This window comes from Aethalodelphis obliquidens, unplaced genomic scaffold, assembly GCF_003676395.1.
Source record: "Aethalodelphis obliquidens isolate GAN/ISIS:26980383/991018 unplaced genomic scaffold, ASM367639v1 scaffold139, whole genome shotgun sequence".
Classification (NCBI taxonomy): Eukaryota; Metazoa; Chordata; class Mammalia; order Artiodactyla; family Delphinidae; genus Aethalodelphis; species Aethalodelphis obliquidens.
The window spans coordinates 646,964-672,396 of NW_020838083.1; the positions used below are offsets into that span (position 1 = coordinate 646,964).

General features: G+C 54.8%; 1 protein-coding gene across 2 annotated transcripts in view; it reads right to left on the reverse strand.

The window, feature by feature from the left end:
- Positions 1-24,638, reverse strand: part of TMEM132E (transmembrane protein 132E) — a 52,284-nt gene extending 27,646 nt beyond the window's left edge. For both annotated transcript variants that reach the window (XM_027099739.1, XM_027099738.1), the window contains exon 1: positions 24,146-24,638. In XM_027099739.1, coding sequence (XP_026955540.1) covers positions 24,146-24,212 — 67 coding nt within the window. In that variant the 5' untranslated portion in view covers positions 24,213-24,638. The remainder of the gene's footprint in view (positions 1-24,145) is intronic.
- Positions 24,639-25,433: the final 795 nt, after the last annotated feature.

Sequence of the window (25,433 nt, forward strand, 5' to 3'; positions counted from 1 at the left end):
GAAACCCCTGTCAGGCACCTCCCCCAGCTAAGCCCCGCTCCCCACCTGACAGCCCTTTCTGCTCCCAGTCGCCTTCCTCTTCCTCCTTCTCCCATCCCCATCCCACTCCGCTTTAAGCCACCCCTTCCTCTGGCCTTGCCCAGCACCTGTTGTGAGGGTGCTGAGACAGCAGAGCAGCCGTAAGGCTTCTCCTCCAGCCCATGTGCAAAACTGAACACAGGATTCTCCCCAGACATCCTCCAAACTCCACACCTAGATCACGCTTTCCCCACTTCTCACTGTGATTCACACACCATTTAAAAAGGTCCTGAAATCCCACCTCTTCCAGGAAGTCTATCTGGGCTGTTATAAAAAAATCTGAGGGCTTCCCTGGTGGCGCAGTGGTTGAGAGTCCGCCTGCCGATGCAGGGGACACGGATTCGTGCCCCGGTCCGGGAAGATCCCACATGCCGCGGAGCGGCTGGGCCCGTGAGCCATGGCCGCTGAGCCTGCGCGTCCGGAGCCTGTGCTCCGCAACGGGAGAGGCCACAACAGTGAGAGGCCCGCGTACCGCAGAAAAAAAAAAAAAAAAAAAAACAACAAAAAAAATCTGAGCTGAGAATGATTCTGAATCCTCACTCAGGGGAAGAAGAGATCCATAATCGATGAAGGATGTCTGCTGTGAGTGCCAGATAGGAACTGTGGCTTCTGTGTCACATCTTTATCGTCTTTACCCTCTTGATTCCCAGCATCAGATGGGGGGGTATACAACGAGACATTTTTGAGGTCGCTACCTCCCTCAGATTCTGGAAGAGGCTGCACAAAAACAGAGGATATCCTCTTCAATGTTGAGGCCACCTCCTCCCCCATCTCTGCTAAAAAGATCTGCATTAACTCTTCTGTGGTCTGATCACCCATAGCTGGGGTCTCGCTGCTGGTCCTCATTTCTGGGAGGAAGCAACGAGAAGACAGAAAACAAGTGTCGCCTTCCCAACAGTTCTTTGCTCACTCCAACTTGGGGGCAGTGTAAAGTTCCACTTTGAAGGTCGAAGTTTTAACTTCACGAGTGCAGACATGCCAAATGCTCATTCCATCTTGGGGTGTGCAATTAACAACAATAACAGTGACAATACCATTCATGGAGCTCTTCCATGTGCCAAGTGCTTTCTGTCCTCTACTTTCCATTCTTCCATGAGAGCATGTATCCATTATCCCAATTTTATGCAGAAGGATGCTACAGCCTAGCCATGTCCAAGGTCACAGATAACAGATGACAAATCTAGAATTCAAACCCACGTCTGACTAGCACCAAGGCATCCTGGGGAAGAGCTGTCTATTGCCTCTGAAAGGTTAGGTGTTCTTCCCAGGACAACCGTGGATCCCCTACCTGTCACCTTGCACCCTTGTCTGCCTCCCCTTGTGGTCTGCGGCCCCTTAAGCATGTGGTCAGTGACTCTCATCTCTGTATCTCTAGTCCCCAGCTGCCACACAGTAAGGTTTCCCTAAATATTGATTGAATTAAGATCAGTGAACAGAATTATGGTGGAGATAGTCTTGGAACTAAGAATGAGTTGGTAATTTCTTGGGATCAGAGCTGCCCAGCAATAGAAGGGGCTGCCTTGTGAGGTATCCCCGTCCCTGAGAGGATCCCAGCCACCTGAGACTGATGATCTCCATCGAGGATGCTGCGCAGGGGCTTCTGTACAAGCAGAGGGTTGGCCTGGATGACCTTTCAACTGTGAGATTCTGTGAGGCTGCCGTCCTTAGGAATTGCCGTCTGCTGTGTGGAAGGCATGGGAATAAAGAAGGAGGCAAGAAAAGGAGGAGAGAGGGAGGGGTGAGTGGGAGATGCTGAGCTGGGGAGAAGAGGGCCCCTGTGCTGTCCTTTGGGCAGGGCAGGTGAAGCCAGGGATGGCAGATGGGACTACAGCTAGAGAAAAATAGCCACATCTCTGCTTATTTGGAGAGGTCATGGGATTGGGGTGGCCCAGTCCCCCCCTCTTGCCAGGGGACACAAGCACAAACTAAGGGTATGAGGCTGGGTGCCATGGCTCCCCGGGCACCCCCTCCCAGGGACCGGGCCTCATAGAAGTTCCTGAGGATGGGGAAGCAGGGCCGAGAGGCAGAACCAATCTAGAGCCCTGAGTATCCAGCTCTGCCCGGCCTCTGCTGTGTGACTTGGGCATGTCCTGTCTCTTCCCTGGGCCTCAGCTTCTATGCCTGTGACCGCTCTGGCCCTTTCCACTTCTTACTGTGGACCACTCTCTTCCTGCGTGGTAGACAGAATTAGCATCTCCATTCTTCTGGGCCCTGCAGTAGTATGATGCAGCCACACCCCTGCCCTGGCCTGTGGTGGGTGAGGTCTACTTCCCTACTTCCTGATTCGGGGCTTGGTCATGGGGACTTTCTTGAGCCAATGAAATTTTAGCAAATGAAACACACATAGATGCTTGAAATGTACTTGCAGAATTGGGTCTTTTTGCCAGGAGAAGAATAAGCCTCAAGTAGTGCCCGGTCCAAAGAAGATGCAAGAAACATGGACAGAAGGAATCAACCAGCAGCTTGGAGTCTTGCCAGCCAAGCCCAGTCCTGAACAGCCAAACCCCAGACACCTGCAGACTTACAAGAAATAAATGTGCCGTGTTTTACACCACTGAATTTTGCGGCAGTATGTTATGCGGCATTATCATGGTAGTAGCTGACTAATAAATCTTTCCTGGATGCATGGAATCCTGTGCTTTGAGGGGTTGTCTCAGCCCTCTTCTGCTTGGAGATAAGGCCATAGCTTATTGGAGGGACAGGGCAGTTCCGTGCAGCCCAAGGGGGACAGCAGGATGGAGTCTGGCTGCTTTGAGGTTGGGAGTGCCTTTCGGGGAGGCTGGCTCAATGGGGCCTGCTCTGGAAAACGAGGGAAGGGCTTCCATCGGCGCTGCTGACCCCACCACCGAGGTCAGGGTGCTGAGTACACCTGGCCTTATTCCAAAAGGAGACACCTTTGCTGGGCTGAGCTTTGAAGAGCCACGTGATTCTGGAGCTCTGCTGGGCCTCACTCATCATACGGTTCACGTTCTGAGGGCCGCAATTGCCCGTGTGAGAGTCAGGGATGAGGGACCAGAGTCGGCTCACTTAAGACTTCATGGCTGATTACATAAGGAAATACAAGCAGCTCTTTAGGTAGCGGGGGATAAGCACGTCCCTCTCAGTGCTGCCTCGGCATCTGCTGGCCCTCCAGGCTTGCCCTGGGATTCTGGGTAGCTGGGCTGTGGGCATTAGAAGTCTGTGGCTTAGCTTCCAGACTCACATAAACCTGGCTTTGAATCCCAGGCCTGCTTCTTTCCAGCTGTGTGACCTTGAGCAAGTTGCTCACCCTCACTGAACCTCTGCCACCTCTCCTCTAAAGGGCCCACAACAGTAGTAGACATTCCACGGGGTTGCCATGAGGATGAATGCAAGTCCTATGCGTGGTGCCTGGCACAGAAGTGCTTGGTGATACAAGTGAGCAGGGCTATTAATAATAACTCATTCTCATTAGACTCAGGACTTTATCTTCCTCGAGATGCATTCATTCCTTTACTCGATCCTTCAAAGGCTTTGCATGTGCCAGGCGGGGCACAGAGAGGTCACAGGTAGTCTCTGAGGGGTACGGATCCACAGGCAGCTGACTCAGATGCTGAGGGTGTGCAGAGACAGCACCACCATCCAGCCCCCTGCAGCTGCTTCGCTGTTTTGCACCAGCACATCCGGAAAGATCTCCTGAGAGCTGGCCCTCATTTCTCTGCAGATAGTTCACTTATTCCCTCCCACTTGGACCTGCTTCCCCATCTTCTGCCCTTGGCGTACATGATTCCAGTCACAAGACAGGATAAGGCAGCCAACTGGTAGGGTCTGAAAGGGAAGCTCAGCTAATTGCATGGTGGGTGCTGGCCCTGCTCGTGCACGGCTCCCAGACTCTCTTCCCCCACGGACCTCTCCAGAAACCACTGCCCGGGCCGTGCCCTCCCTCTGCCCTGAGTGTTAGGCCCAGATTGGCTCCATGGGGATGAAACCTGAGCTTCAGGGGACACTAGGGAGCTCTGGATCTTCCTCTTCCCTGCCAGTCTCCCAATGTGACAAGTGTCACCCGTTGGGAACGGAGATAGAGAGGGAGTACTCCGTTTCCCAGCCCCTTCCCCCTCCTCCCCCATCGCCTCCAGGAGGGCTGTCAGAGGCGAGGTGTAGGGTCCTAGCCTAACTTCTTCAGGCCCTGCAATACTAGAGATGGGAAATTGAGGCCCACAGGAGTGAAGGGGCCTGTCCCAGCTCACACAACTCAGGGTGAACAGAGCTGCGTGTCAGTCTGGGGATGGGGCCTCTGATTCAGTTCTCACCTAAAACGCTGCTGCTGCCGCCCCTTTTATGGGTGAGGCCAGGCCGGGGCATAGCCTCACTACCTCTGCTCCAGAGACAGACAGGCCCTTGACTCACAGGGCCCAGCTTCCAGGCAGCACTCCTACCCCTGCTAGAAGACTGACCTCTCCTTGGCTGGGAGGCCCAGCAGAGGCAGCTGGCTTTTTTCCGGAGACACCAATTTGGTCCTGTCTCCCTTTTCTTGTGGAAAGTGGAGCCTGATGGGGTAAGGGAGTGCTTTCCAAACTGTGTTCCTTGGAACCCCTTGGGGGCCGTGGCAGCAGGGTTCCCCTGGGGCCAGAGCACAGACTGAGCGCCTGGAGGAGATTGTAGAGTCCAAAGGATGCAGCAAGAGGGGCAGTGGCCCAAGGCACCCAGTGCTGGGCTCAGATCACTTCCCTTCTGCTAACCTGGTGCTTCCTCCTCTCTGGAGGACCCTCAATTGCTCATCTGTGGAAGGAGGTTTAACCCTGCCAGATCTGCCTTATGGGGCAGCTGCAGGGAGGACAGCTGTGGAGGCCCTCGGGCAGTGCCACGGCAGGTGCCACAGGTTCAGGAATGTCCCTGAACCCAGGGCTTTGGGACAGGGTGGGAGAGAGGCAGCCATGTAGCCAGGGCACTGCCCCCTCCTTCCTTCCTTCCTTCCTTCCTTCCTCCGAGGCCCCAGAGGGGCCAGAGCCATTACAGAGAAGGGACTTCAAGTCAACAAAGACAAATTGGCTTAATTGACCCAAATTAGCAGCAGGGAGGGCCCCAATGGCCCAGCTGCTGGTACATTTAATCACTGTCACCCCTGTGTGATCAGGGACAGCCCCCCTCCCCCAAGGCCGTTAGGGTCATCTCCCCTGTGAATGCCGCCTCTCTGGAGTCCTCCATCAGCAGGAAGTAAGGCTGGGACTTTGGGGACAAAGACAGCCTTAGGCCAGAGGTCAGAGCACCCTGCAGAGCTGAGCCTGGCTTCAGGAGAGACAGCCTGATCTGGGAGGGGGGCAGCCCTGGGAGCTGGGGGTTCTTCCCAAGCCCCTCATTCTGAGCTCAATGGCCACCCCTTGGAGAGGGAGGGATCCACTGGGGCCAAATGACCAGCAAGCCTTCTCGGAAATGCTGCCCAATTCCTGCACTTTACAGAGGCCCACGGAAGGGAAGGTGCCCCCAGGCTCTGGACCGGCTTCTCTCCTCTCTTTCTGCTTTCCACCCTGATGACTGGGATGATGCTAGGGTGGTGATCAAATCGGGGTCTCCTACAAACCCTTAGAAGGTTTACAGCCAGAGCCCTCCTTGGTCTCTGGTGACACCGTTAACCAAGATTACTGTTGGCTGTTACTGCCAAAAAATCCTGTGCCGTGAGAAGGCAGGAAGGACACTCTTTCCCCTGCCACGAATCCCCTCCTGGTGTCTGCCTGCTCCTTGGTGGGGACCATCCCACAATACCCACTGGCAACGGGGCCTGGGCCCAGGAGCTCCAGGTCAGCGGTTCTGTGACCTCAGGGCCTCCTGTGACCTCACCCCCTCTCCAGTTGCATCTCTATTTTTCCTGCTTGGAATCTTTGATCTGCCAGACCTGTCTTTGCATCCCTGACCAAGACCTGAGGCCATTCGAAAAGTACCCTCGCGCTCTGTGTACTTCACTGATCCGTCCTGGCCCTGGCCACACTCTAGCCCCTGACCCTCCCACCCATGGCTCTGCCTGCCCTTATGCATCAGCCCTTCTCTGGGCTCTTCCCTCCTGCTTCTCTCCTCTTCCACCACTCAGGTCCCCCTCCCTCTGACCACGTTCCTCTCTTTGTCTCCATAAATGCTCCACTGGCTTCGATCTGGGTGCTGATATTACACAGTACAGACTCCCAAGGGTGGAGTCCATGCTAGGTTCATTGAGAGCAGAACATTCTCTCTCTCGCTCCAACTTATAAATGGGCCACTTATCAAAAGTTCATTGAAAATTGGCTGTTAGAACTGGGAAACACATTTCCACACCTTTCTCTATAGAGACAATAATATCAATAGCAGTTACATTTCAGCCCAGCCCACCAAAGAGACGTTACCCATAATTAATTCCATAAATATTTATGGAGCACCTACTATGTGTATAATGAGACTGAATAGTGGTTCTAAGTGTGTTACCTTGAGTTCTGGGTCCTGGGACAGAGGACTAAGTGAGAGTGAGCAAGGGAATGAGAGAGAAAGTGAAAAGACGTCTCTGTGCAAATCATTTAAAAATAGGCTAAGTCCAATCATCAAAACCTTTTCCACACTCCTCCTCCTTCCCAGGGCCCCTCTCCTCTAGGGCTTCCAAGTCTCCCCTCCCCACCGGGACTCCCAGCATTGGGGCGACCCCTCTAGGATCATCCTAATTCCAGGAAGCTTTATAGAATGCAGGTTCCCAGGCCCTTCCCCAGCCAAACTAATCCAGAAGTTCTGGATGTGTCCTGAGAGGTGAATCTTACTCTATTCCCATACCCTCTACCATTTTTAGGGAGTCTTGCTCTAGCAGTGAGCCTCAATCATGGTTTCCCTTTAGAATCACCTGGGAGCCCAGACCACACCCCAGGCTAGTGAATCCAGAATCTCTGAGGCTGGGACCCAAGGCATCAGCATTTATTCAAGAAAAGATCCTGAATGTGTAGCCAAGATTGAGAACCACTGCCTGGGTTGTTCTATTTCTCACAAAGTTTTTCCTTCCCTGCCCCTGCACCCACAGATGACCAAACTCATACCTGCCCTCTCTCCCCACTCCCCTCCCCGTCTCTGTTTCTCCTTGGGACCCACGCTCATGCCTCCACGGTGACACTCATTTCCATCTGCAAGGGTCTGTGGGACCTGGGATGGCGAGTCCACATCTTGGGTCAATACAGTTTGGCTGAACATGAATATCGGAGGCTGGGGGCCCGAGGCTGTGCTCCTGCAAAAGGGGCTGGACTGGACCGCCCTGCAGCTCTTCCCACTGTGGGGTTAGGAGCTCTGCAGGTCACCACTTCCCCACCCCAAGGAAACCCTAAACTGCTGGGCCAGGGCCAGGTCTCACCCTGGGTCTCATAGGCTCACCGCTGAGTGCAGGCTCCCATCCCCAAGTTGGTGGAAGGTGATTTCACATTTGTAACAATTATTCACTTAACTGGGTTCCAATTAAATCGGGATGAAGTGGAGGGCGGTGTCTGTGTTTGTTCCCCTCCTTCCTTCTTCTGCACATCAAAGAGAGTGCAGGGAGGATGACAAAGGGCTTTGTGGATCTGCAACAATCCCGCCTCCTGTACTGGGCTGGGCCTCACCTGCTGCCAGCAGCTCCCATGCCTGCCTTTCTACTTGGGGGCTGGACTCATTCAAAGGTCCTAGGGGGTGCTGGCAAGAGCCAGTTCTTTTCACGGTATTCCCCCGCAACTGGGAAACAGAGTGGGGTCCCAGGGAATCGGTGGCAGAAGTGAAGGGACCACCCCCCATCAACAGCACCACCCAGATTCCCCCAATGGCAGAGTGGCAGGGCCTCAGGAATGGGCTAAGTGAACCCAGAGCTTGCCAGCTAGGCTCACTGGGGGTCTCCAGGGCTGCCATGGGGTGAGAGGGTGGGACAGATAACTCAGTGAGACACCGCTGCTCTCCATTCAATCAGCAGCAGCTCTGCTTTGATCTGCATTATATATCATCTGGATTCTATATAACATTTTGTATGCTGTAATATATTATATATTACATATATATTATGTATTTCTCTGGCCAAAAAAGAAAAAACCCAGAAAATCAGTGATTGAGTCCAATCTTATCACATCTCAGAAAGGGAAACTGAGACCCAGAAGGGGTAAGGGACTTGCTCAAGGCCACACCACCATTTTGGGGACTAAGTTGCTTGGATCAAGGTCTCCTGGCCCTGATCTCAGGCCCCAGTGGCCAGGAGATGGTGGAGCTCCATGGGCAGGAAGTGAGGAGGGGGCTGGATGGAAGGGTGAGCCAGGCTGGGGTCTCGTAGGAAGCACCTCCCTCCCACCTCTGGCCTCTGCTCCCCAAGAGGGACCCCTCTCTGGTCCACACTGAAAAGAGGCCAGGAGGTCATGATGGTGACCAGGGGCTGAGGCTGGGTTCATGTCCACAGGGCCCTTTGGCTGGATGCCCTATCCCATGGAGAACCAGGCCATGTCTGGGGCTCTGGTCACGGGGTGAGTGTCTCAAAGGGGCCAAATCTATAGAAGGACACACATGTCTGGTCAGCATCTGGAACACAGTAGGTATTGAGGAAAGCTGTGTAGAATGAATGAATGAATCAATCAATCAATAAAAGAGATCTCAGTTTAGGAATCAGGACCAAGATTTCTAATCCGGGGTGAATGAGATGAGGCCTGTAAGGGAACTGGTTGCAGAACAAGGAAAGTTAGAATGAGAGGGGGCTGCTGAGTGTCCCCCGCAGCCCTGCCCAGACAGAATCCCCTGACTGATGGGGCAGGCACAGTCGCTCCTGGGGAAGCCCATAGTCTGATGAGAGAGGCACAGTCTTCTCTGGAGGAGCCCCAGAGCGATGAGGGAGGCCCAGCTTCTCCTGGGAGAGTCTGCAGTCTTGGGGCTAGGGAAAGGAAGGGAAGGATGTTGCTACCCGGGGGAGCTCCCTGTCTCATGGGGGATGCACTTGACTTGGGCAGCCTCTTGCTTGAGGGAGGAGGCAAGGCTGGGTCTCAGAGACAATGCACCCCTTCCTGGGTGTGGAGCAGAGGGGCACGCGTCTGGGTGCCCAGCAGCAAGGACCTGGGAGCTGCAGCCAGGCAGGAGGAGAGCCATCAACATTCCGGTCAGGCAGCCAGTCGCTGAGTTATTATTATTTCTTTTTTTTTTTGAGCTACTTAGAGCAATTTACAGAAATCATTTAGGGGCCGTTTAGGGAAGAGAAAAGATGAAGAGTTTTAAAGGCAGGGCCCAGGGATGGTTTTATGCAGATCGGCTTTGCAGGGCTATGGAGAAAGAAGGAGGTTCTGGATTCTGAAGGTTGTGGGTTGGGGGAGGGTTCTGGTCTGACATATCTGCCTGGGAGCCCCCCAGGCAGCAGCCAGGGACCGAGGAAAAGGGATGGCTGGAGTGGGGGGGGGGGCGGTGTACCTTGGGCAGAGACGGCTGAGACACATGAGGAAGAGGGAAGGGGGCACGGTGGGGTGAGCCAGCCGCCCTGCCTTGGTTTCCCCTTCTGTGATCAGGGCACCTGCATGGGTGAGTTGACCATACCGGGATCAAGCTGATTGAGTGTGTCACTTCTTCTATGATATTGGGGCCTGGAGGAGGGGCTTTGGGACCCAGAGCTCCAGAGTCAGGAGATTAGGGCCCTGGGGGAGTGGAGGACATAGTCTCTCTGCCTCTTCTTCTCCTGTTACCTGAGCCAATCACTTCTCTCTAAGCCTCAGTTTCCTCATCCACATGATGGGCATCATGATTATCAACTTCGCAGTGAGGATTACCTGTAATAAAGTCATAAAGTGTAGCCATTTTCCAACTGCCAATGGCTCCAGTTGCCTCGGTCATGGTGGGGAACAGTAGGACACTTCGAGGTTGAGAACCTGACCTTCAAATACTCACATCTCCTGCCTACCACCCAGACAGAGAAGTCACACTTCTAGGGCTGGACAAGGACAAAAGTGGCCTTCATTGGGCTGGTATCAGAGGCCCGAATGGGATGCATGGGGAATGCAGGGGTGTGTGTGTACATGTGTGCATGATGTGGAAGAGGGGGGTCCTAGGGAGGGGAACGGAGGGAAAATGAGAAAAACAGTCATACATTTAGCAAAGTCTTCCCCACATGTCACATTTCATGCTGTTTGTGATGTGATTATTGGAGATGGAATCTGGTTACTCCATGTAAAGATCATGCCTGCTGGGCTCTTCCCCTGGATACGCCCCTGGGGAAGCTAACTAGGTGTTGGAGGGAGCCCCAATCTGTGACCAAGCAGCTTCCTCCAGCAATAGTTGGCCACGCTTCCCCCAACCTCCAACACCCTCACGAGAAACCTCTGAAGACACAACAGCAAGCCCACTGGCCTGGGAGCAGGGACCTGAGTCTCAGGTCCGGCTCTGCCACACCTGACTGCTGTGTGCTGGGCTAAGATTGTCCCCCTGTCTGGACTTTAATCTCCCCATCTTTCAGATAAGGATGGTTCCAGGATGAGAGGGGCCTGAAGTTCCATCTACCTCCCCTAACTTTAAGTATCTCCCCCCACTGAGCGGCCCCTCTGCACCACAGTCCAGGGAGAATTTCAGAGTGCAAACCAACAGGCGCTGATGGAGGGCTAGCTGCACACAGGGCACCACTCAAGGAGGTTCACACTTTCTCTCTTCCCTTTGGCCAGTTCTTTAGCAGGGAGGGTACTGATAGCATCTCCTGTCTATCCAGCCTCTGGGCAGTGCTGAGTACTTTACACATCAGCTCATTGAATCCCCATGATCTGAGATGCAGGTGCTGTTTGTTATTATCCCACTTTACAGATAAGAAGCCTGAGGCTTAGGGAACAGAAGTGACTCCCTCCAGGTCGGTGACAGAGTAGAGGTTCCCTGGCTGCAGTGCTGTAGTCTTTCCACTGCTGTAGCGGATGGACAAAGGTCACCCCATGTGGAGCTCAACGCACCAGGTCACAGAGATTTTGGCAGTGGTTGCCGCTTTCCGAAATCCAGGTGAGCCAGTCTCTGTTTGCCTTCCCCTCTGCCCCCTGCACTGAAATCGTTTGCATCCTTGACCCACACTGGCTGGTAACCGTGTCTTCCTGCCACATGATCAGTGTTTGTCACAGTGCTTGGTGTGGAGCAGGTGTTCAAAAACACGAGCTGAATCAACCTGTAGCTACTCTTTACTGAGCACTTACTACAAGCCAGGCTCTGCTCCAAGCACACTCCATGCCTTTATTATTTATTCACTACCACAATCCTGTGAGGAGGGTACTCTTATTATTCCATTTTATAGATGTGGAAACTGAGCCACAGGGCAGTGATGTAATTTTTCCAAGACTGCAAAGCAAGGTTATGGCAGCTGATTGTGACTGAAGGCAGGCAGGCGGGAAGGAATAAACATCCCCCTCTCTGGTCTCTGTCACTCATTTAGTGCCCAGATGTTTCTTCTGGGTGGTGCCCCAGGTGGAAAGGGTGAGGGGAGGGGAAGGAGCAACGTTTCTATTCATTCATTTCACACAATAGGTACTGAGCATCTTCTCTGGCGAGGCACCGGTTCAGGTGTTGGGAATACAGCTGTGAACAGAACAGATGTGGCCCTGCTCGTGGGGCTTCCATTCCAAGGGGGGGGAGGTGTCAGTCTATGAACAAGAAGAAACATAACTATACAGTATGTCAGGGGGAGAAAAATGGAGCAGGGTCGGGGCAGAGTGAGGGGCAGGCAGGGCTGTTTTAAGTAGGGCGTGGCTGGGAGGGCCACCCGGGTAAGATGCATTTGAGCGCGGACCTGAAGGAGGCAGGGGGGCAATGAGTCATACTTATTAGGAGGAAAAGACCAGGCAGAGGGGTAGGAAGGACCTGAGGCTCGGCACCTGGCATGGGTGAGGACAGCAAAATGGACAGTGTGGTCAGAGCTGAGTGGGTGACGGGAAAGATATGGTCAGAGACGTGTTGTCAGGAAAAAGGACACTCGTGTGGCCTGTCAGCCCCTGAAGGACTCTGGCTTTCACTCTCAGTGAGTTCAAGGTGACTTGATCAGGCCTATGGTCTGTAGCATCTCCTGGAAGAAGGGGAAGGAGCGTGGCCTCTGGGAGGCATCTGGAACCTGCTTCCTGCATGAATGGGAGTCCCCAAGGCCAGCATGAACCATGCCAGGGCTGGGGAGGAGCTGAGCCGGCTCTAGGCTGGGCAGGGAATCTCCGAGAAGGACCCCAGAGAGTCCCCAAGGCTCACCGGTCCCCAGAGCACTAACTCCAGGGCCCCAAAAATACCTCCAAGGGGAGAATGTGGTAGGGCCCTTGGGGAGCTCCTAGCCCTGCACCTTCCAGGATGGCAGCCATTTGCCACGTGTGGCTATTGAGCCGTTGAAATGGGGCCAGTTGTGATGGAGTTGTGACAGAGTTGTGATGTGCTGCTGACAGTGTAAATTGCATGGGGTATTTCGAAGATGTAACACAAAAGGGAAAAAAAGAATGTAAAAGTCTCATTAACTGTTTTTACACTGATTACATGTTGAAATGTTCATCTTTTGAATATATTGGTTGAAATATACTAGTAAAATTCATTTCACCTGTTTCTTTTTACTTTCCTCACGTGGTAACTAGAAAAATTGGAATTACACATGTGGCTCGTGGTACGTTTCTGTTGGACAGCACTGATCCAGCACGGCAACCCTGCTCTCACGGGCAGGGAAACTAAACTGCAGCAGGAGGAAAAGATTTGTCTGAAGGCAAGCAGTTGGCTGAAAGAACACCCGGGACAGAGGAACCCGGTGGGAGGCTGGGGAGATGAGGGCCCTCTGGGTGGAATGGGACACCTGAGCGACTCCTAAGGGCTCATGATGAATTATAAATGGTTACAGAGACCACACACTGAGTTCTGCCTGTTCTCCTTACCCAGCCCCCCACAACCCTACAGGATGGGCAGCGGGAGGGATCAGCTCTGGGACCAGGGTGTCCACGAGCTTTCAGGTTGCAGGTTGCAGCAGCAGAAGTGCTTCAGAGATGCCTGGGCTCCGTCAGAATCTCCCTGTATCCTTAGACCTGATTTCTGGCAATGGCACAGGCTGCCTGCCCTGATGGTGTACAGGTAGCCTTTATGCCCACCTTGGGGGCTGCCACAGAGGAGATGCAAATATTGGGAAGTCGTGGACTCAAGGGTCAGGTACCCACCCTGGCATTGTGTGCTCTGGGTCCAGCTGCATTCGCAGGAAGGCCTCCTCCACCTTGGGGTGGAGAGACCCTGGAAAGTGGGGGAGATGCTTGAAGCTGTTTTCCTGGGAAGGGAAGGAGGGAGGCAGGGAGGGAGGGAGAGGGGCCAGCAGCTGGCCACTGCTGTTTTTAAAACAAGCAGCATGTTGCTAGGAGGCATCAAGGGTAAAAAAAAAATAAGACCCCAAAGAAAACAAAACCAAAAAACCCAACCACCAGAAAACAGCTCTCCGGGAACTCTTTGGCACTGTTTTAAACATGCTTCCTGGCAGTGAGGCCTGGCACCGGGCAAGAAAGGAAGGAAACAAACCTGCTGATTGTTTCCTGAGCCCCTCGGGCAGGCACACAGCTTCTGTTCTGGGCACGTCCATGTACACTGGTTTATTATCCTTGTGGCAGCATAGCAGAGATAGGTGATGCTATTATGCCCATTCTGCAGATGGGGAAGCTGAGGCTCAGGGAGACGAGGCAGGCGAGTGCTCCCGGGTAACCGAGTGCTTTTGGGCGAGTGCTTTGGGCGACTCGAAAACCACAGTCTGACGTGACTGGCTTCTTCTGAGGCTTTCCTGGAGCCTCAGTCACTGACAGTGGCCCTGGATGGATCGGACCCCTGAGCTTCTGGCTGCCAGGGTGAGGGAAGAGGAGGGAGGCTGGGCCTTGGACCTCTATTAAAAATTGCGAGAGAGATCCTGTCTGTCTCAGTGCTCTCACTGGGCCACCTTCCCCAGTACTCCTGACCAGACAATAAAGACATTCCTGTCCCCACCCAAGGGGGTCAGAACTGGCTGTGAGCTACAGGCAAGTCCCTTCTGCTCTCTGGGCTTTAGCTGCTAAATTAATAAAAAAGCTCCAAATACTGAGCCATATGCTACAGGCTCCCCCGTTGCCATCCTATCTTACAGAGGCATAAACCAAGGAGTAGAAATGACAGGTCAGGCTGCTGCTAAGTGGCAGAGCTGGCGTTCAGATTCGTCTTCCCGGTTGTCTGCCATGTGGTGGTACCTCTGATGATTTCTAATGGTCATTCCCCATCCCAAGAGCCCTCACTCCCAGATCAGCTGCTGGAACAGCTTCCTTCAATATTGCTCCAATCTGCAAATTGCCCCCAGCCAAGTCATTGTTGCTAGATCCCTGCTTTGATCAAGCCACTCCCTCGTTCCACAATACGCCACAGCTCCCCAGTGTTCCAGGGAGCACAGGGTCAAAGTTCTGAGAGGTCTTAAGAGATCATCCAGGTAACCCTGCATTTAGCCCTCTTGCCTGCTATTCCCTCACAGGCAGCTGTGGCTCTTCCCATGCTGGACTCAGAGCTGGTAGGCCAGGGACAATTTTTGCCCTATGTTTCTGTCTTCCTCAGGGTCTTGGACACAGAGTGGATGCTGACTGATTAGTCTTAAGAGGCAGAATTCTTGAACCTGGGTTAAGGCCTTCTGCAGTGGTACTTCTTCCATGAAGTCTCCCCTGATTTCTCTAGCAGGTACGAGATTTCTCCCTTCACAACTCTGTATCCCTTCCAACATGTCTATGGCATAATTTTATCACAATCTGTGGAGAAACAGCTCATCTCCCCAGGACAATGCCTTAGAAGCTCCTCGTGGGACAGGCCCTGTATCTTCTTCATTTTCACACTTAACACAGTGCCTGGCATGTGCTGATAATATTAATAACAGTAATACTGAGAACTATCATTTTCAGACACTCTGTGCCAGGCACTATTCTCAATATCTGACTTGGAATAACGACTCAACTCATCACAACAGCCCTCTAAATTGGGTATTTTTATAATCATTTGCAGATGAGGAAACATGCACAGTGGTTAAGTAACTTGCCCAGAAATCACAAGGGGATGGACAAAGCCAGGCAGGTTGGTGTTAGAGCCGAGTGCAGGGAAAAGGTGAGAGTGGAGGAGAACTATGAACGTCAGGAGAGACCGAACAGTCTGCTGGCTCCAAAGGTGCCCAGCACAGGGCATGGCACATATTAGGTGCTCAGTTAGTAGAAGTGACTATTAAGATAACTAGAGGGCTTCCCTGGTGGCAGAGTGGTTAAGAATCCGCCTGCCAATGCAGGGGACATGGGTTCGAGCGCTGGTCCGGGGGAATCCCACGTGCCGCGGAGCAACTAAGCCCGTGTGCCACAACTACTGAGCCCGCGTGCCGCAACTACTGAAGCCCACGTGCCTGGAGTCCGTGCTCCGCAGCAGGAGAGGCCACAGCAGTGAGAAGCCCATGCACCGCAGCAAGGAGTAGCCCCTGCTCGCCACAACTGGAGAAAGCCCGCTCACAGCAATGAAGACCCAACACAGCCAAAAATAAATAAAATAAATAAATTAAAAAAAAAAAAAAGATAACTAGATAGTTCAACAGCCGCTCAGACCCAGGTGGGTGGTCGGCGGGTGCTGGGTGGGGAAGGGCTTCCCAGGCAGGAGCGCTGCAGCCAAGTGGGGAGCTCAGCCCTCTGCACCAAGCCAGCCCCACTCCCACCCCGGCTTCTCACCCTGCCACCTCCCCCAGCTGCAGCCCCCTTTCCTCAGCATCTCAGACCTCTCATGCACCAGGGCTGGCGGTTGGCAGTTTTTCTCCTGTCGGGAGCAGCCACAGAAAACTGAGATCATTTCTCTGCTGTGTTGGCAGCTGAGAAAATGGCAATTTTTCGTATTTCCAATCCAAGAGATCCTTCCTATTGGACAAAGGCCCCACATGCCTGTCTCTCCCCAGAAGGGACAGGGCAGGGGAGACTGGGGTGACCCGGGGAGACTCAGGACAGGGCAGTGGGTCAGCTCGGGGCAGGTCATCTCGTTGGCTAAGAGGCATGGGCTGCAGTGGTCTTGCGGTGGCAGGGGGCCAATCGTGGGAGGAAGGGGCCACCGGCTGAGCACTTGCAGACATAAAACAGGGACAGGCAGAGAGGTCAAAGCAACAGGTAATCTGGAGTCGCTGTGGGACTTCTCAGAGATCCAGGCAGACTTGGTTTTTGCTGCAGCCTCATTTTACGTACAGGAAGCTCGAGTCCATGGAAGAGGCCTGGGTGGCCACATAGCTAATTTGGCTGGTCGGGTCTGGAAGCCAGGCTTGCAAATCCTTGGGTGGTCTCTGCAGCAGTCTGTCCCCTGCACACCCTGGTCCTGCCTCTGATGGGGTGGCCGCGCGGTGGCAGGAAAGACAGCCACAGGCAAGATTGTGCGGGGCAAGGAGCTAGAGAGCAGACAGAGATCCCCTCTGTGGCACGGGGGCTGGGGTCCCTATCCCCACAGGTCTGGAGCTCTGCAAGCCTGCAGCTGCCAGCAGCTCAGGTCACTCTCACTCTAAACCCTGCTATGTCTGCCCATTTCACTCAGTTTACCAGGTAATCTTCTAGGGCCTCCCTTCCCTACTTAATCTCCCTGCACCCTTCCCAGCCTGCACTGTGCTCCAGCCCCTCTGGCCTCCTTGCTGTCTTGAATGGTCAAGCTCACCCCTGCCCTAGGACTGGTCCCAATGTGATATTCAGATATTCGCTTAGTATGCTCCCTTGCCTCCTTCAAGTCTGCTTAATGACATTTAATCAAGTGAACATTCATTTTAATACTGCACAACCCCTCCCAACACACACATACACACACACGCTGGAATTCCCAATTCCCATACCCTACCTTTCTTTTATTTTCCTCAGCTCTTGTTGCCTTCTGACATATAATTTACTTATTGTATGTATTTATTATTTACTGTGGCCTCCTCTCTGCACCCTTGCAAGAATAAAGGCTCCATGAGTGCAGGGCTTTTTGCTGTATTCATGGATTAAGACCAAGTGCCTGGAACAGTGCCTGGCCCACAGTAGGCAACAACTGAATACTTGCTGAGAGACAGGGAAGCAGTCTATGTGTACATGTATGTGCACAAGTGTACATTCAGCGACTCGTCTGACAAATTGTCAAATGCCTACTTTATTCCAGAGATCCCAATAGACACCGGGGGATACAGCACCGGGAAGAGGGCACAAAACTTCCAGGTCCATTCAAGTTTAATGCCAGTGAGGGGGCCAGGCAGTGCAGTTTACAAAGAGGGCAAATTGGAAATGAGTGGCAGGGGTTGGTGGGTCTTTGTTTAACTCAGAATCAAGGCAGGCTTCCAGGAGGAAGTGTGGATCCACTTGGGCCTAAAGGCTGAGTAGGAGATGGGGCAGAAGAGTGTTCTGGTCAGGGGGAACAGTATGTACAGAGGCTCTGACATGGAAAAGGACGTGACCCATGTAAAGGACTGGAGAGATGAGTGCGGCCAGATGGGTGGGCCTTGCTTAGGTATGTGGGCGTGTGGCTGTCAGTCCCCATCTGTGCTTATTCCCTGTGTGCATGAGACAGAGGGGTACGGCAAGAAGACCTCTGTATTCGTGGTCAGAAAACCTGACCTCAAGAGCTGGTGTGGCCAGGTCTCCATTGAGCCTCAGCTTCACCCTCTGTAAAATGGGATCCTAGTTGCTGCCTTTACCTGGCGGTCACTGGTCTCCCAGTGACCAAATGAGATCATGGATCTAAACTCCAAAGAACTGCTGGGACCCTCAAGTGTACGGGTGAGTGCCCATGACCGTGTGGGTGTGCATTTGAGTGCGCTGCACTGCCAGCTCCCACCGACACCTTTCTCCTGCTGTGACAAGTCTGCTGCATCATCTGTACCAAGCCACCAAAAACAGACTTGCTCCTGGCCCTGAGCCAGGCTCCCCACCAGTCTTGGGGGCTGGGGGAGGGTGGGTGAGGCCTGCAAGGTGGGGTCCTACAACCTCTGGGCAAAGGCAGTCATCTTGTCTCTCACCATCGGACCCTCAATGTGCAAGAGGACAAAGGCCACCTCAGAGGGCTGGGGCTGCGCCTCCCTCATCAGATTAGGGCCTCTCTGAAGATGGGAATGTCTCCCTTGTCATAATGATCCCCAAGGGCAGGAACCATTTCCCCTCCACCCTTTCTGTCCCACAGAAAAGCAGAGAGATTATCACTCAACATGACTCTGGCTGATTCTGTTTAAGGGCTGACCACCTCTGGGGCTGTGTTCCTGGGGAGGGGTTTGGGCTTGAGGGTGTCCTGGTTGCCTGTTCTCTCCCAGGGTTAAAGGCTCGCCCTGTAAGGTCTGATGCTGTCCAGACCTGGATCCTTGGATGGGGATGCCTCTGAGAACCCGGACCATTTTGAGTGTCATCCATTTATCCAGGTGATCCTGGGCACATCACTCTCCCAGCTCTAAGGATCCTGAGAGATGGGCTCAGGAAACAGAAGCTGAGAAATTCCTCTAGCACACGACCTGCCCACTGCCCTTCAGTTTGAGTTGAACAGGAAGTCACACAAGAGAAGAGAGTAACCAGTTGCCCATTCTCATAGGCCAAAAAAGGTGTGGGTGAGAATGCAGCAGGAAGGATTCAAGTCTGATAAAAAGCAGAACTTTCCAAAGGCAGATAATTATCTAGATAATTTGGACCAAAAAGGGTTTTATTCAATTACCTTTTTTTTCTTCTGCACTGAATTATTCATTCTTGCGTTCATTCATTTGTGCAACAAGCATTGAATAATCCAGGTAATTGCTTCCATTTTCCACTTCATCCTGCTGGGTTGTCTGGCAGCCAGCAGGGCCTGGGGTGGTGGAGTGGAGGGGGGGACCTGGGGGGGAGGCGGTGGGGGAGGAGCAGAGAGGGGCAAACTTGGCAGAGGAAAGGAGATAATGACTTCTGGACGCTCAGCCTATCTCCCAAGAGTGGCTTGTCCCCTCTGTTACCACACCGGCCTCACCTGTCTTAGTGCGTGCCCCGCCCCCTCCCCAGCAGCCCATTGGTCCTCCAGAGACTGATGCCGTAGTTGGCAGAGAGTCGGTGCTCCCGGATACACTGCCCCATCCTTGGGGACTGCTGGATTATGGCACCGCCAGCTGAATTGATGATAAGGAGGCCCACTTTTCATTTAAAAAGACAGAGCAGGAAAATAGAAAAATTAATTTATTTTCAAAAAAACAAAAAAGCCACCCCACAACTGGTTCATTAATCTCTTATTAAAATTCTGTGCTGAGCACTGTCAAGGAAGAAGTAAGGAAGACCCCAGGGAGGGAACGGGGAGGAAGAATCATATCCATTTGCTAGCGTCTGTGGCTGGCCTCTGTGGAAGGAGCATGGGTGTGGGGCGGAGAGACAAGGGAGGCGACAAGAGGCTTCTCTGTGGCAGAACAAGTGAGCTGGAAGGGGGCTCGGCGGGCATCGCCTCCTCTCACTCTGCAGAGGAGGAAAACAAGACTTGGAGAGGGAGGTGACCGTCCTGTGGCTACGCAGCAAGCTGATGACAAAGTCAGGATTTGAACCTCTAAATGATGGATCCCAGGGATCCAGACCGCCTGGAATTTCAGAATGCGGGCCTTTTTCTCATCTCCCCAACTGGACTTCAAGCTCATGAAAAGGAGTCGAAGATCAGGTCTTGAGCCCCTCCATGTGCCCTCTGTAGTGCTTGGCAAGGTTTATTAACACTACTGGTGATTGATTACCTTGACTGCTTGGGACCCGAGGCTAGTTTGAGGCCAGAGACCTTTGTATGAAGCCGAAGCCTCAGACAGAGGGGATGACAGAGGTGGTGGAATCTCTGCTGAGGGGCCTGGGGCAGACTGCCAATCTAGCAAACCCCTTTGGGCTCTGGTGCTGGTCCTGGTTCCAGAATGAACTAGCAGGATGACCTTGGCCGGTCCCTTTCCTTCTCCGAGTGTCCATTTCCACATCCGCACAAAGGTTGGATTTGGAGGTTCTGTGATCTCTTTTAGTTCCGGTGTTGTGAATGGCCATCACTGTGGGTAGGGCAACAAAGAGAGACCACCCCGCCCCCTATCCCTTCTGCCCCAGGTTGGAGTTGGTGCCTCTCTGGTTCTCAGATTCTGCAGCATCACAAGCACTCACTACCGATCTCAGGCCTGGGGTCTATCACTTTCAGACAAGCCCCGAGGGAGGGCCAGGAGATGCCCGGGTCCCGTCCTGGTGTTGCAAAGTGGCCTTCCCTCCTTCAGCCAAGCACTATCCTCAGAATGGATTCCGATACAGCTCATTTTCTGCCACCAAGTTTATAACACATCCCCACCTACTGGTCTTAAACATTAACAAGGCTGTGTTGTGGCATAAGGCTCCATGTGGCCAGGAAAATGGGTGTGTGTAGAGGGGGGAGCGGGAAGCAGCATTCCTCACTCCCAGTAGTGAGGGAGCCTCCCAAGGCCAGCACTGACCCTGTCCTCCTGCTGTGTCCTCCCTCCATCTCCAAAGGAGCCCAGAACTTGGGTAATTGGTGGGGTGGGGACAGCACGGACACAACCCGGAAGAGAAGTCAGGCTGGTGACCACAACGGTGAGGACACGTGCATTTGAGATCACGTATTCGGAGCATCATGGGACACTACATTCACATCCGTGTTACAACACGTCACCCTAGACACGTATATCCTATACGGGCCACTCAAGGGGTATGGCACAACTCTGCCCCATCCCCATGCTCTCTTCCTGGTGTCTCTGTCTGTCTCCTCCCACTCCCCTCTTCTGCCTCACACCCCAGAGCTCCCTTTTCAACTGACACTGCGAGGGCCCCCAACAGAGTTATCTTCACACCCCATTCATTTCTTTTGAGTGCCTACTATGTGCCAAGCACTGGAGAGTGGGGCAAAACCGAAGAAGACATGGCTCTTGCCCTAAATGCAAGTGTGTGGGGATCAGGAGGGGTACATGTATAGATATGCCCATAAATATGCCCACACATACTCTTCACACACACACTGCCGTCCCTGAGGAGTGCTGGGAAGGCAGCATGAAGGGCCAAGGCAGCACAGGAAAAAGACCAATTACTTCTGTTGGGGGTTAGGAGCTGCTGATGAGCAGCCAAAGGGTAATCTAGGCAGACTCCCTGGAGGAGGTGATGTTTCAGTTGGGCTTTGAAGGCAAGGTAAGGATTTCCGGAGGCAAGGTATTCCAGATGAAGGGGTTGGTGGGTGCAAAAGCAGAAAGGCAGGAAGTTGAAAAGAGTGATATCTCATAAGATGCACGGAGGATAGAGAGGGGGCAGTACCGCAGAAGTGAAGACGTAGATTGAGACAAGATCACAGAGGGCCTTGTATGTTGAGGGGGCAAAGAGTATATCCTTGATCCTACAGGCAGTGGGGAGCCAGTGAAGGATACTGAGTAGGAAGCTGACACAATCAGTCCTCTAACAGGTTAAACAACCACCATGCCTTGCTAAACTCCTATCCAAACTAAAAATGGAGCAGAACACCTCCCCAGAGACCAGATGCAGGAAAGTGGCCTTCTCAGATGGTTTCTGACAGAAGCCTTGAGACTGACAGCAGTGTAGGGGCTGCCACGCCAGAGGCTGAGCTGGGCCCTGAAAGGTAGTGGGGCTCCGTTCACACATGGTATCTGCCCAGTTGTCCTGGCAGAGAGTGAGAAGGGGAGGGATGGGCCAGGGGCCACACTGTTGGGGAAGATGGGGAACATGAGGGAGGCAGCCCGAGGTCACCCTGCCCGATGGCGCCAGAGTCAGAAACCCAGGCTATTTGGCTCCCCGTCTGGCTGTGTGGTCAGAGCCCTGTGGCCTCGGTAGCCTGCCAGGCATGAAAAAGTGCAACTGTACCCCCGCTCCAGCATCTTTGAAGAGCCCAGAAAACCCTACCAAGAGTTAGCTTGAAATGAGACTAAATCCATGTACCCTTTTCCTGATAAAGGCATCGTTTGGGTGGGTGGGTGTTGGTATTCCTGAAGGGGAAACCCAGGCGAGATGTATTTTTGTGGGAGGAACTTCTTTGGCCTTATCCATCTGGGGGGTGGTCCCCAAGCTTTGAGCATCTGCTGGTACCCTTCCCTAAGGAAGGGGAGTCTGAGGCATGGGCTGGGGATTCAGGGAAGAAACTTGGAAAGGGAGACAGATAATCAGTGGGGGGAAATGCCTGCCCAGTGGGGGACCCAGGCTCCACCTCCTCAAATAGCTTCCTTCTAATCGCCAGCCAATCCTGGGCCCTGGGTGTCCCGCGCACTGTGCTAAGCACTGGCTGTGTGGGGGACAGAGCAGAATAAGCCCACCACCTGCCTCCACCACTCCAGGACTAAATGGGTACAGAGAAGACACCGATATCTAAGGAGAAGAGGAGGCAGATTTATTCCAAGAGAAGCAATGCAAGGACAGCAAGGCCCTACTGGGGCTGGGTTTTAGGATGTCGACAAGATTCTGGGAGGTGAGGGAGGGGAAAGGATCCTTAATCGGAGGCTGAGGGGTCAGAAAGGTGGGCCGTCGGAATCCAATAAGAGTGTCTGAGCTGCCTGGAGGTGAGGCCATGGCTGGGCTTTTGGAAGGGAACTCTGGGAGCAAGACGCAGGGGATGGGGACAGAACCACGCCTAGACCCAGGCCTGACCTGGGTTTCCTCCTGCTGCGCCCGCAAACTCCCTGCTCACTGGGTCCAGGTCACAAGCCTAGCCCCTGCAGTTCCAGCGTGCAGACATCCAGAGTCCCCTCTCCCCACCTCCTCCCCACCCACAGTCTTGCACACGGAGCCCGAGATTTCTGGGTCCCAGCAGCATTCCCCCTGCCCATTCTTCTGATAAAGAACTGAGGTTGGCTGTGCCTGGTGAAATGAACGCAAAACAGCCCCCCAACCCCGAGCCACCCCCTCGCTGAAGCCGGGGAGAACCAATCTACTCGTAGAGGGAGGTCAGCCTGTTCCCCACCCCATCCTAGCCTCAGGACCCTAGCTTCCCAGAGCCCATTCTTCTCCTTATTCTTTCAACCTTGAGAAGGAGCCTTGGTCTGGGTGAGAGAAGCCGCTGGTTAGAGACCTTGGGCGCGCTCACGGCCCGCCTGGGCAGGCTCCTAGGGACCAGGCAGACGTGGGCAAAAGCTGAGCAGGGTACATGGAAGGTCCTCCGCCAACGCAGAGAGCCCACTGCCCCCTCCATCCTAGCCCCTCTCCAGGCTGTCCAGGCTCACCCCTCGGCGTGGGGCAGCCAAGTCCCCCATCCCTTGCTGGCTGGGGAACTATGTGCCCGCTCCGCTCGTTTCCCGTTGGGAGGGGGCAGAGAGCCTCTCTTTCTCCATTCTCCCCTCCCCCCCCCCAGCTCTCTCTCTCCCCCGTCGGTCAGCGCCCCTCGCCTCCTGGAAAGCCTCCAGCTTGCGGAAGGCCCGCTGCAGCCTCCTCCCGTCGGATCGGAGTTCCCACTCTGGGGGGCTGTTCCGCGACCCTAGGTCCCCCACCCATACCCCTGCTGTCCCACTGCCAAAGAGCGCCAACCCCGGCTCCCACCCCCTTTACCGCGGAGCCCGGGGCGAGCCTGGGGAGCAGACGCAACAGATTGCAGAACGCAAGAGCGTAGAGCCCGTTCCCTCCGCCCGCCGCCCAGACCCCCGCCCTCTGGCTCGGCTAAGCCGGCCATTTAGATGCAGCTCACAGGACGGCGGGCAGGCGATCCCCGGGCCCCTGTCCACTTCCCTTCTCCAGGACCGCCGCAGGAAGCGAGGCAGCGGGCGGCGCGACCCCGCACCGGCCTGCGCGCCAGGGGTGGGGGTAGACACGATCACCGCGGTCCCAGCAGCCCTCAGCCCCGCCGGCTGCCGGGCTGGGAGTGGCAGGAGGGGCGGCCCGGACGCGATCCAGCGGATCCCTCGGGTCCCTTTAGATTTCCGTGGGCGGACACGCCCCCAGACTCCCGGGTTTGGACTCTGCTCTCTAACCAGGAGGAGGTTGCAGTGATACCCCCTCTCGTCCTTTTCCGGGGCCGGATTCGGTCCACAGGGCGGGCCTCGCAGCCTCCGCTCCCGCCAAAGGGTTTGGGGGCTGGAGGTAACTCGAGCTGCCGCCCGAGATGCTAAGCTGGCAACGGCGGCTGCGAGCCCGGGGGTGGAGGTTCTCCTTCTCCAGGCTCCTCTCTGCCCCCTCCAGCGGCTCCCGCCGCATCTTCACTCCCGAGTCCGCGCCGCGATACTCACCGTGGGCGAGCAGCGCCGAGAGGCAGAGCAGGGCGGCGCCGCCGCGGCCCGGCATCCCTGGGGCCATGGCCGAGGAAGGAGCGGGAAGGGGCCGAGGGGGCAACGGTCGACGACGACTTGGCCCCAGGCTGGGCTTGGTCACATCCAACTTCTGGTGGCCGTGGCGCCCGGCTGTCTCTGCTGAGGCTCTGGGGGCCAGGGAGTGAAATTCGGGGACACTTTGAGGGGAGGGGGCGTCCCGGGCGCCGCCGGCTACACCCTCGGAACTGGTGGGGTCGCAGCACCAGGCGGGAGGAGCCTCCACCTCCCGGCTGGTGCCCCCTGCAGGATCTGTGCGGCTAGGGGGGAGCCGCACTTGCGCTCCTGGGGCCGGGTGGCCACTGGCGTCTCGCGGGTTGCCTAGGGCCAAGTGTCGGTTTCCACAGCCCCGCGGTCCCGCTCGAATCCGAACTCGTTCGAGGGTGCAGATTTCCGATGCAAACCTCAGTTTCTTCGGTTTCGGTAGTAACCCCACATGGATATCGCGGCTTCCTTCCCCTGAACGCCCTGCAGCAGCACCTCCAGCATAAAAATCCCAGGTTAGGTGCAAATGAATGATTTCTTTCGCAGAGAAAGAGAAAATCCAGGCAACTTTAATCCATCTGGAGAAGGAAAAGTTTCCGTGCAGTGATGAGACCGGCGACGCGGGTCGCCACGACCCGAGGCAACGCCCGGACCGAATGCCCGAGATGGGCAGCCCGCGGCTTGTCCCCTCGCCGAGCTCCCTGCTTGGCTCCAGCGCGCTATCTCCAGTCTCGATCAGGGCCCGGGCTCCACACAGGCAGGCTCAGCGCCGCCTGCCTGGGCAGCGGCACCGCGGCTGGCGCGAGGGTGGCGCGGCTGGAACGGGCTGCCCCATGGAGATGGGGTTTGGAGAAGCGAGTGAGCGGGAAACCCGGCTATTGCGCCTGACCCCAGACCTTCCTGCCCCGTGCGCCGACTCCAGCCTCCTGGCCGTGAGCGTCGTAGGATGGAGAGGGGCTCGGCCAGCCCGCGGCAGCCCCGGGTCGCCCCCCTCTCCTCCCTGGTCTCGCTGTCTCAGGAGAGGGCCACGCTGCTCCGCCTTCCCCGGGGGAACCTGCACAAACCTTGAACTTTTCCGGGGTTCAGAGTCTCCGATGTCTCCTCCTCCCCGCCGCCCCCGCCCTGCCCCCGGATGCCCGATGTCTCGGTGCAGCCGGGCATCTGCTCGCTCTCTCTCTCCCTCTCTCTCTCTCTCTCTCTCTCTCTCTCTCTCTCTCTCTCTCTC